The sequence below is a fragment of the Corvus hawaiiensis genome, chromosome 6 (genome assembly GCF_020740725.1).
Source record: "Corvus hawaiiensis isolate bCorHaw1 chromosome 6, bCorHaw1.pri.cur, whole genome shotgun sequence".
NCBI lineage: Eukaryota > Metazoa > Chordata > Aves > Passeriformes > Corvidae > Corvus > Corvus hawaiiensis.
Genome location: NC_063218.1, coordinates 31,010,095 through 31,022,495, shown reverse-complemented (window position 1 = coordinate 31,022,495; position 12,401 = coordinate 31,010,095). Strand labels below are relative to the sequence as shown.

The window sequence follows — 12,401 nt, the reverse complement described above, 5'->3', positions numbered from 1 at the left end:
TTTTTAAAGGTGGTACAACAGATGTGAGTAAGGTTTAGGTACACAAGCATTTGGTTACTCTGATGTGCAAAGACCTCGGATTTCTTTACTTGCTAGGTGTGATCCAGACACAGCCAGTACAAACCAATCCACATTGCCCTACCGTTCACCTCAACCTTGACCTGGAGATTAAACTCACTTTTATTGCACACAAAGGTCATCTGTGTTAGGTCAAAATTCAAAGTCCCTTGTCAGCTAAGGTTGATATATTCCAACCTTTCCTACTCTAATGCATCAAATTTTTCATGGTGAGGTCATATTCAGCAGACAGCGTATTCAGCAATTTATCGTGCCATTGTAATACAGCCCCGAATATGATTGTCCAAAAAACAACGCATGAATAAAATATTTTCCATTCTGATGTAGCAAATCCCCCATCCTCATAAAACTAGAGCCTAGACTTGTTTGCAGGCTTCAGAAAAACGATACATTATAGAGCTGTTTCTGAAATACAATCAAGAATTATCATTTCTATCACAATATTCCTTAAATACAAGCAACATGAATATAATGGTATCCTAAAATCCACAACTCAATTAAAATGCACATATGGTCAGTGTTAAAACTTCCACTTCATCCTTCCTTAACAACCACCATAATCTTGCCCTTAAATCTACAGACATCTGTTGGTCTATCTGATGACACCAAGCTTGCTTTAGAATGAAATACCTAGAAAAAACTGTGCCACAAGACTTTTATTCCTATCCTACTGGTGATAATCACATCCATGGAATTTAAGAAGTGTCAGAAAGTACAACCAAACTAAACCTCACAAAGCAACAAAGTAGTGTACATGGTGACCAAGACAACTCTCCCAGCTTTCACATATGAAAGTATTTTCTTTTTTTCTTTTCTTTTCCCTTTATAAATAATTTTCTGCTCTTTCTCTGTTTTCTTTTCTCTTTTTTCTCCATTTTATTTCTTTTTCTCTTGCATTTTATCTCTTTTCCCTCGTCTATATTTTTTCTCTTTTCTTCCTTTTGTTTTCTCTTTTCTCTGTATTTTGTTTCTTTTTTTCTCTCTCTTTCTTTTTCTTCCTTTTCTTCTGAATTAAACAAGAGCACTTAACACACAGCTCCAACAGACTCAGAATGCATTTTCAAATTATAGAGAACTAATTTCCACATCTGCTTTAAAAGGCCCCCTCCAATCATTGTATTTCACCATCAAATCTTCAAAGGATATAGGATTGGCTTCTAAGTGGTTTGTATAAATTCCTCAAGGCCAAAAAAGGTTTCCCTTTACTCAGCCAAAATGAATTTCACAAGTGCAATAAGTCCTGTTCTGTGTAATTATTTTTTTTATGAAAAAAACTGTACTCCCATATGGTAGCACTTCACAAACTGGAAGGGGAAAACATTAAGAGAGAAGAAAGAGATTTATCAGTACTCAAGAATTCAGAAAATAAAACCTTAATTTTCCTTGTGTATTTCAAACAAAATTTCAAGACTAGCGTTTAAAATGGGTTTGTATTTTGCTAGGATGGACAACATATGTGGGAGTGCTTGTAAGGAAGAAGATGGTTACAGCTATTAAAAATGTGACAGAAAATTACAATGGACTTCCTTCAAAATTAACTTTCATGCTGACACACACTTGTATATTACACCTACTTTTCTATTAATAGGTAACACGCAAACAAGTCAAAAAAACCTTTCTATCTCTTCAAACAAAGGAAAGCACCCATGTCCTGAAAACCGAGTGTTTACATGTGCCAGTGGAAGTTTTCTGCGTACATCCTGTCTACTGATGTTGGGAAAGCCACAAATGTGAGAAAAACTATATTTTCCATTCTACTCTGAAGCTTCCCAGTGCTATCAATATCTAATTTTAAGTACGTATCTTCTGTTTAATTTAATGAATAATAAAGAAGATAAAGTTTTTCTGAGTCATACACAGATTTTGTTGATCTCTGTCACACAATACTTCCTATTTTGGGTCATAGCACAAGCCAACAGTTTGTTAGCAAGTCATACCAAATACAACTGGTTACAAGCTCTTTAAGGCTTGTTCACTGACACTGAAGTGAAAAAAGAAATCGCCCACTGGTTCAGCCTATCAAAGCTGTAATACAGATTTTCTACCAAGGGTTCGAATAACAAGAACATCTTTCCAAAGGGAATAGTATCAGTTGTTCCCATAATTACTTTGCACAGTTAATTTTTATTTCATTTTAGGGTTATTTAAAATATACTACATTTTATTGCAGGTCACTTCTTGAAACTTTTACATTGCTAATTCTCTTTTCAATTAATGAGCCAAGACCTCATTCTCACCTCTCATTATCAATCTGTTTACCTGTGAGGTTTACTGCAGCTTCAAGTACATAACTAATTTAAAATTTTATTAGGTTTTTTTACATAGACGGAAACAAATTCCGTGTCAAACTTTGTTTACTCTGAAATCTAATATAAAGGAAGAAGAAAATATAAAACTTTTAAAATTCTACTGTTCCACTGATACTCTTATTAAATCCTCCAGAACATTTAAACATGGTACACAGGTACAAAGCATTTGGCACACATTGAAATAATTTAGATAAGCAGAGCATGAATTTATGTCATTGTTAAGTACTAAGTATATAGAAAAAGGGAGTTTAAAATGTGACTTTAAACTTTGTTTTTTTCAAAAGAATTTTCTAGCACTCATAGACACAAAGGCATCTTTCTAAATGAGACTTGCTAGATCAGTGTTTGCAGAGTAATGAAAAATAGCCTAGTTCTTCTGCCTTTCAAAATAGTTAATCAACTATTCAGAAGAGCAGGGAGAGCAGGAGAAGTTACAAGAATAATGTTGGGCTTGCTATGACAAGAACCTTTCTAGGCAGAAGAGAGTGCAACTGAAGTGTCACACAGCAGTAGGCTGCCTGCTCATAAATACGAGCTGTCTAATAATCCTGTGCCTGAGTTCAGAGCCTCGAACTCTGTGAGCCATGGAGGCAACTACCTGCCCTCTGCTCGTGAGCCTCACTGCCAGTTTGCCTTCCTGGGTAAGAGCAGCTCCAAAGAGCACTAGAGCAGAGCATGAAGAATTCTGCTTCCACCTCGACTTAATCTGCAGGCTCCAGACACCAGAACACAGAATTGGGAAAATAAAAAAGGGGGATGAAAGAGAAGAGCAGTTCCACCTTCCTGTTTCTCACCACAACCATCATGAGCTCATCAGTACTGCTTGACAATCTAAGCAACTGCACGAAACCAGAACAAAATTATTCACAAAGAAGCAATATATTGCCTTGTAAAAAATATTGGCTTCAAGAGGAAAATGAGAGGTCTATCCATCCCCAACTCTAAAAAACAAAACCAGAGGCAATAATGACACTGGAAAAGAGGAAGAAAAAAATGCTTCCTCAGTCTTAAGCAGCTGGTAAAAGAAATAACATTGATACCATACATTTAAACTTCTTTAGGACCTTTGTTTCAATATGAATCATCACAGAGAAAGTGATAAAAATGAGCAAATAATAAACAGATTATTTTTCCAACTTACATTATAACGCATTACTGTGCAGACACATTTTTTTTTTTAATGAAAATCTTGCTGAGATGCTTCCCTGGCCTGGTGTCATTTAATAAAGCTATCAGTAATTTGGAGAAAGAGCCACACAATTACTGAAAATGTGTGTAAAGCTGAAGTGATATTAAGTAATGAAGAACAGAGGTCATGAATGTAGAATGTGCATCCCTTGATATGCTGTGGGAACAGAGAGTGTGCATTCCAATAATCAAATATGAAGTTACATACATTAAAACCAAATAGCCATACTCAAGTACATCAATATGAAGCTGTGCAACACATTTTTCTCTTGTTTACTGGGGAAAAAAAGGAAGGAAAATTTTTAAAAAGTACTTCTCTTACAGGTTCCTTTACCCTTCTGCTGTGAAAAAAGCTCCTCCTGATCACATGGAAGTTTTCACACAAGGGACACAAACAGGATGGTACTTTTTCAAATAGATGCACAAAAGTGAAGAACTGCACATGGCAGCTGATAAAAGTCCTAATACTTAGAAATCCTAGTACTTTCAAAATCTCTATAACACAGTTTGCACTTAAATAGCCTCAGAAACTAATGCTTCTTTTAAAGGAATACAAGTGAATGTACCTAAAGGAAAGTTGAGCTAGGGCAGCAAGTTTGTTAGTTTGTTTAACAGCATGAAAAAAGGAAGAGAAACAATATAGACTACACAAACTGCTTTGGAAGAACATAGCACTCCTCAATGGACTGAAAGACATTCCACAACAGTTCAGAACTTGAAAAGCATGGGTTTTGGAATCACTGATGCTCAAGGTACTGAGACAACTTGGACCATAAAAACGTTTCTGGAATCTCCAATTCAAGCACAACCTGATGTAAGAAATTCAAACACTCAGAACCAAGCCAGAAAAAACCTCACATTTGAAAAAAACCCAAGACAGCATCATAACGAGTTGGGTCACCAAAGCTTACATCCTTAGAAAGCTTGATAGAGACCAGAGGAAGACTGTCATAGGTAACCCAAAATGTTATTTTATTCCGTATCTATCCATGCCCAAAATTGTTACTGCCTCTTTAAGACCCAACACATCCAGAACTGGAATCCCAGGGCAGAGGGGGCATTACACCAGTCCCTTTTTAAATTGGAGCTGGGAAGCAGGGAACTCTCTGCTGACAGCATTTGCTGAAAGTGGAGGCTCTGCTTTGGAGGGGCTACTTTGGTTGGGGTTTTCTCCTGGGCTTCCAATAGTAACCACTCCTAAAAACTGCATTTCGCAATCAAAAACCGTTTTGGAGTGAACTTTGCAAAGCCAGCCGGTCGCTGGGGCCCGGTCACCCCGTGTCAGTGCTGACACACCGGTTTCTCCCCCCACAGCACACCCGCAGTGGGAGAACGTCAGCACCAACATTGTCAGTCTGGCAGGCAGTGGTGCTGACCCCGCAAGCACCAGCACTTCTCATCTGCCACTAGAACCGCTCCATAAGCTCCTGCCCTCCTGAGGGTTTGCCACCATCTCTTCCCTTCGTCTCCCAGACCGTGTGATCGCCTGCAAAGATGCCATCTCAGGGGCAGGGTCTGATGCCATTTTCCCTTTCTCTCCCTACAGTGGTCGCCCGTGGTGGGTGCCATCTGAAAAGAATATTTCCGCCATTTTGGGGCTCACTTTATTCTGGGGGAGTTAGTGAGATTTAGCAATTTTGTATTTAGTGATTATTTACTGTTATTTTTTGCATTTTGCAGTTTCACTTGTTAGTAAACTGTTATTTTTTCACTTATATCTACTCACATTTTGTTTCTCCTTACTGGTGGAAAGGGATTGGTTAAAATAAAGGAGAAGAATTCATTTAAGAGTGTTCGCCTTTAAGTTATCTTAAACCAAGACAAAGATTCAGTTAAGACAACTATAATATTCAATCAGAATTGGATACAAAGAACAGGAAAATATGTACAAGGTATATATTTGAGAAGGGTATACTCATTAGTCAATCATGTTCTACTAATAAGAAGCTTTAGAAAAAGTTTCTGAGAGAAACAATGTATTCTGCCATATGCAGAAAAATTGAAACAACTAAAACAGTAAACAGCTAAACTGAAGTACTAGAAGACCAGTTTGGGTACGAATTTAACTCTTAAAAGTTGGACTTTTCAGTACAAGTTAAAATAGTCTTTGAAAAAAGGTAAAAGTTTAAAGGTCTAACTTACATCTTGTCACTATAAATAGGTAGTGCTAAGGTGATTTGTATCTAGAAGATTCTACTCGTACGCAGCTCTAACTACCATTGAAGAGAGAAACATGCACTGAAAAGAAAGTTTTAACTTTCTCAGAACATCTCCTGCAATACCCTACATTCCACAACCAGTCCTACAATGGCTCATTCAATTTAGACATTAGCTCTCATTGAGAAGAATAGCATCTCAGAAGAACATGAGTCCATAGTTGAAGGGAAAGCTGAAGAATATACTACAGAAGTAACAAAGAAAACCACAAATTATTAGCAAAACGAAAAATTCAGGTAAGAAGCAAAGCAGAAAAGTTAGTGCACTTCAACAGAAAAGTACAACACTGAATACAGAGCATTATCAGTCCAGTGGCATATGCATTAAAAAGATCAAAGAAACTACGGATCAGCGATCCAATATTGGCAGAGATTTATTGTGCTTAGTGCTCAAAATCACATTTTGATAATCCTCAGGTCATCCAAATACCCTGCTATTAAATGGGAACATGTTAGGAGACAACTGCTAAGGATGTAACAAACACCTTAAGAATAAAGAAATGAATAATACATTGGTAATTGTGAGGCATGAAATACAAAGCACAGCACTAACAGACAAAGAACAGCAATTCGATACCCAAGTTTTTGCAAAATAACTGGATTTTAAGCAACATAGACTAAATCCATGTTGTATGTAAAGTTACAGGGTTGTAAAATATAAGAATTCCCAACACTTGTATAAAAATACTTATAAACAGTATGAGAAGCAGTCTAATTTTGACTTTTTGACATTAATAAGTCACACCACAATACTCTTTTGAAGTAATAATCTCACCTGCTGAAGTAGTTCAATAACAGTAAAACACAAACTACCCTGTTAAAAATTTATTTAGATTCACAGGTCAGGTTGGCAGCTACCACCCAGCATACCCATGCATTAAACTATGGCAATTGTTTACAGAAATTACAACCAATTCTTAGGGAGAAACTGTAGAACAAGAGTAGGCCCTTGCTCAAAGCATGAAAGATATTTAATACAAATTAGGAGCATAAAATGTGAGGCTTCAGGAAATACAACAGCTGAGGGAGGAACCAAGAGATAAGACAGTATTAGAAAAAACCTGAGCAGATTAATGCAGAAATCCAAAGACTCTCAAGATCTATGAGGCAGTAGGAACCAGAAATATTTGAAAACTGTCAATTTATGTATTGCATTACCAGTGGAATACCAATCCTTCCCGGGAAAAGATTTAAAGTGCAAGGTGAAAGCAGCTGTTATGGATGTTAGTACTTTCCAGTTTGAATCAGCAACTGTTACCATACAATAATAGGAAACTGACTACGGACACCTTCATCACACTGCAGGTATCATGACAGATTCTGGAATATTTTCTTAAAAAGACTGAATTAGAAAGTTGAGCTGGGTGGGGGGCTTTATTTGATTCTGGCTTTCATGAAGAAAAAAAACAAAACAGCCAGAAAGTCCAATCAGATCCTTCTTCTCCTAGAAGAGAATGACGGAAGTTCTAGATTATGAGAAAAACTTGCTTCCTCCACAGTTATCAAACACATCACTGAAAAAGCCTCCCCTTTAAGACGGCATACAAGTTTACAAATTTCTGCAGCTGGCCTCTTTTACAAGATAAGGGTTATAGAGAACGCCTGTTTTCCACATCGTAACATGTATCTGCTTCAATACACCTTCCTTACTGCTAAGGAAAGCAGTGGCCTTGGACTGTATTATTTATCTTCTGCATCTGACCTGTTATGAGAAATAAACAAAGAGACAACAAAGAAGTATCACATTCCCAGAAAGAAGTGCAGACGTCCTCAAAATATACTTAAGACAGGCATTCTTAAAAACCTATCAATTAATTCATCACTCATATAGAAGATTATAGCCTTCTCCTAGGATGGGCAAACAAAATTCAGGAGAGACCTACAAGCAAAATTCAGAGCAGGACATTCTCATATCATAATTGAATAACAAGATAAGAGTATGCTAAGCCATTTAAGTGTGGAAGCAACTACTACAGCTAACCTTTGCTTTTCAGTGCTCACCACACCTGAGCCAGCTCCTTTAGAAAAAAAACGTAATTCTTCTCCTAAATAACCCTACACTGTTAGTTGCACATAGTTGTTCAGGAGTCATCAAGTTCTGAAACAGAAGACTCAACAGATCTTTTGCAGCATTAAGTGAGTGCACTGGGAAGTAAAATATATCAGAAAAGCCCAGTCCTTTCTGGACAAATTTGATCACAAACATTCATGTGCCTATGGATCTGTTCTGGAAGCAGGTTCCTAAAATTAGTGACTGACCTGGAAAACCAACCCAAATTTTAACCTTTTTTCAACTTCATAAGGAGAGTAGAAAAAGAGAACATGTGCATGTGTATGTATGCATGCACACACAAATACACACAAAACCTCTCTCCTAATTACATTAGCACCAAAGTGATAAATGCAAGTCTAAGCTCCTTAGACACATTATCACAGTAAGTGGTTTCCCAGGTTGCAGAAGTACTGTGCAAGCTGAGCTGGGTTCCCAAAACGCAACTCAATGAACTCCCTGAACCAACCACAATGCTTTATCATCACTTCTTCTCTATAACAGGGCAATTCTCTCACACTTTCCTGAATAGGAAAGGATTTCACTGGACAGTTTAAAAGCCTAAGTTAATGTTGGCTCTTCATCCACTTACTATAAATTACACACAGCGTCAGTTTCTTCCGCCACACTTGTGGTTAAGACTAGCAAGGCTCATTCAGGAAACATGTGAATGATTTTCTGTTTTACTTATTTCTCTCTCTCACCAAAGTAGATACAGTATCTAACCCCCTACATTTTTCTGTATTATTTCTGGTGATTTTAGAGACAGCACCACTCTTTTCCCCAGAGAACTCAATTTGCTTTCCTGTCCAATTCAGCATTAGCAATCCTTACCCCAAACCTGGAAAGTGAAAAACCTTGCAACATTCCTTAAAACTCTGTTGTAGTTGGTAGTAAGTAAATTTTAGCAATGAAGACTGGTGCATGAAGCACATCCTGTCATGCATACCTTTCCATCCTAGCCCATGGTCATTTGCAAATGTCTTTGAGAATTCTGAACACAGCTCAAGCAAGGAAGCACGTGAATGGCCATAGGTAAAAAGATGATCCCTCTTCCAGTTCCAACTGGAATGCAGCAGCAAGCAGAGAATTACGGATCCATAAAGTCCCTTCTCCCTAAGCAACAAGGGCCATGGTATTGCAGGATGGATTCCACACTTGGCCTCAGCCACAGACGTTCGGCCTGAGCCGTAAGGTTTCATTCACATCAGAAGACCTACTTGGTGTATAAGAGGCTCAAGAAGGGCCCCGAGAACTTTCACTTGGACGTTTGTCGGGGGCGCGGGGAGAAGCATTCTTTATTTTGTGCCAACTCCTCAGGTCACGGAGGGTGGAGCAGTACCCTGCTCCCAGCGGCAGCTTCAGCGAGCTGTCGCTTGCCGTCGACTACAGTGTGCGTGTGCTGGTGATTTTGTACCGTGTGGGGCCTGAACTGGGGCGCGGGGTGGAGCTGGCGGAGCGGCCCCCGCGGCCCCACGCCCGTCCGCAGCGAGCGCGCAGGCCGCCGCCGGGGGCCGAGCCGCCGGGGCCCCGCGCCGGAGGGCGGGAAGCACTTACCTAGGAAACTTCTCCTTCAGCTTCCTCAGGCTCTGCCGGGTGGGCTGCACGTGCCCCAGGAACTGGGCTATCTCATCGTACTGGGCTTTGCTCAGCTTCATGCCTCGCACCGCCGGGGCTGCGCGGAGGCGGCGGGAGGGGCGCGGGCCGCGCTGGGCGGCGAGAGGCAGAGGCCAGTGATGGCGGGGCGGAGAATCGCGGCACCCCCGGGGCCCCCTTTGCTACCAGCCCAGCACCGAGGCAGCCACGAGCCGCCGCGGCTGCCGCTTCCCGCAGCTCCGCCCCGCGTCCCGTCCGGGGCGGTGCGAGGGGGGCGGTGCGAGCGGCCATCCCGCGCCGCCCGGCTTTGCGCAGCCGCTCCGGCGGGCGGGAGGACGCGGCTCCTGGCCGGCCGGGCCGCCGTGCCGCCCGGGCGTTTCTTGCCGAGCCGGGTGCTGGCAGCCTCACGTTTGAGGATGTGCTCTGTTTGGTGCCCCGCAAATGGCTTCTAAGAGCCGCCTGGCGCCTGCGAGGGCGGAAGGAGCTGGCCCCAGCCGCAGCGGGCAGAGGAGACCGAGGTGCTGGGTCTTGCCAGCGCTGGGGCGCGGGGTCCGAGCCCTGCTGCATAACGGCGCAAAAGTGTCGTTTTCAAGGCTCTTTTCACAAGTCAACGCTGAAATTACTGTTTCTTGTTGTTTAAAGGGAAAGTAAAAGCTGTAGCAGCAGAGCTGCAGATGCGGACAGGGCCTGCAGCCTTGCGCATGCACAGGGTAAAGGCTCCTTCTAAATTTTAGAAAACCATCCAAGTTCGTGCTTGGATTTTCTTCAGAGTTGGTTAAGACTCAAACTTAGGCAAGCAGTATTATTAAATATCGTTTAAATATCAGTAAGTATCAGCAAGCCTTAGTTTCTGTGCTGGGTGTTTTTAATAACTACTATAACTTCAAAGGGAAGTATGCTCTCCTATAAACAACATATAAAGACTAGTGGTTACGAAGAGAATTGGCCATGCAGGTGATCAAGAAATATAAGTACTCCCTTTGGTTTTGATTTATTTGCATTAATGAACTACATACAGGATTCTGGTGTCCTAATCTTGAGGTTTCAGGCACTTAAAACTATGAATTAAGAACTGAATTTCTTATTTTTATAGATTTTAGGTTCTGTTCCTTTGCTTCCTCTCTTGAAAGCTTTAGGATCACATTTTGAGGTTTTTTCAGCATCTTAGCTAGGAACTTAAAAAAGTTTATTGCAAGAGCACAAAATCTAGAACTTCAATGAAGAGCAAGTAGCGTGGGTTTGCCGGCAGGGTCAGTCATTTAGTAATATTTATGAAACTGGTTTCTGATTGAGAACGCTTAAAGAGCCCTCTATCACTTGATCTTCCATGAATTTTAGTGAGTTTTGTTTGGAACCAGAAGCCTTCCTAGGAACAGCTGTTTCTGAAACTATGACATAAATGTGTTTGAAACTCATTAATTGCCCACCAGTAAAAGAAAATGCAGTGAACCTAATCCAAATTACAGATTCTATTCCTCACTCTGAGACCAAAAAATACTATGTGAAATTGAAAAAAGAGCATTCTTTTAACCAGGAGTATTATTTAATATAAAGATACTTTATTTTCTTTAGCTCTGTCAAAGAGTGTAGTAGGAGATATGTATGTTTGGAAGGGAAGAGGGTGTTCCTTTCAATATGATATCCACTTTAAAGGCCAATAAGTATATCATTTTCTTGAAATTTAAAAAAGGTAGTTTTCCTCTATCTTCCCAAAGATGATAATTATGGCTTTTTCTTTAGGAATTAGGAAAATAATTAAATACTGTTTCACTACCATTACTACTGCTTCTTTAGAAACAATCAATTGTGCTTCTTTAAAAAACAAACAAGCAAACAACGTTTTTCTGTCTTTGTTGTGGGATAATTTCCAGTGAAGGTGTTTTTAAAAACGTTAATGCTGCTATCTATAGCTTCTATCTCTGTTCATTTTGCTTGTTCACTAGTATATGTTCTTGATTTTTTCTTAATAAATCAAATGACGCTTCAGTCTACAATGCACAAAACAATGGGTTAGGACTGCAATATGAAGTTATCAGTCTATGGACCAAACTACAAACATCTGATGTATGTATTAGGTACACATTGGATATATTTTGTAGTCTCTCCTACTGGATCAAGGTTTTGTAGATTTCAAAATAATTTTTTAAAAAAGCAAATTACTTTCTAACATGAAGGTTCACTGAAACCAAGAGGAGCTAATACCATGCTGTCATGGGGAGGTAACAGCCTCAGATGTGAACTGATGCAGGGCACCATTTTGCGTGGTGCAGTGCAAAACATGGAGGAGAAATTCTATGTGCAAAGTGTAAGCCACTCTTTGCCTAAATTAGTTAATACAGAACTTTTCGAATGAAACATTCAAAAATCCAGTGAGGGGGAAAAAAAAAAGAGCGGTTCCTAGCAAGAAGAGTCTCTTAAATACTTTTTTCCATCTATCTAACTGCCTTTGCAGTTTTACTATATCAAGCAAGCATCAGACCATCTGTAATTAAAGTTGTGGACATCTATATTGTAAGGTGCTGTAGATGGTGGAAGTTTGCATAAATCCAATATGCAACTGGATGAAATATGTAAGAAAAATAAAAGGTGTGAAAACCTTAATTTTACATTTGGCTCAAGGAGATTGAGAGCTGCAAATGATTGGATGCTGGAGGAATGTTCTGAAGTAGTTACTATGTGCTCGCTTTGTTCTTAGATGTTTCCTTGGTATCTGCATGAGGCAGCTGCTCTTGACTTTTGCCTTGAGGTTGGTTTCCTATCTGTCTAGTATATAAACAAAGTTTCCTTCCGAGAGAAAGTAAAGAGAAAAAAATGATGGGAAAAACAAACAATTGGGGTTGACAAATGAGGGGGAAAAATGAAGAGGATGTGTAATCTTTGGGGGGAAATAAGGACAGGGAGACAGAGCAAAACACCTGGCAGAGGACTTCCAGTAATGACTGTCCTTCCTTGTAGGTTGTGTTG

At 39.8% G+C, this 12,401-nt stretch overlaps 1 protein-coding gene and 1 long non-coding RNA gene across 8 annotated transcripts in view; one reads left to right on the top strand and one right to left on the bottom strand.

Moving 5' to 3' along the window:
• LOC125327038 overlaps positions 1 to 2,384 on the top strand; it is a 68,967-nt gene extending 66,583 nt beyond the window's left edge. The window contains exon 3 of the long non-coding RNA XR_007204120.1: positions 1,667 to 2,384. This is a non-coding gene — a long non-coding RNA (uncharacterized LOC125327038). The remainder of the gene's footprint in view (positions 1 to 1,666) is intronic.
• CDIN1 (CDAN1 interacting nuclease 1) overlaps positions 1 to 9,684 on the bottom strand; it is a 135,308-nt gene extending 125,624 nt beyond the window's left edge. For all 7 annotated transcript variants that reach the window (XM_048305918.1, XM_048305914.1, XM_048305916.1 and 4 more), the window contains exon 1: positions 9,399 to 9,684. In XM_048305918.1, the coding sequence (XP_048161875.1) occupies positions 9,399 to 9,499 (101 nt within the window). In that variant the 5' untranslated portion in view covers positions 9,500 to 9,684. The remainder of the gene's footprint in view (positions 1 to 9,398) is intronic.
• Positions 9,685 to 12,401: the final 2,717 nt, after the last annotated feature.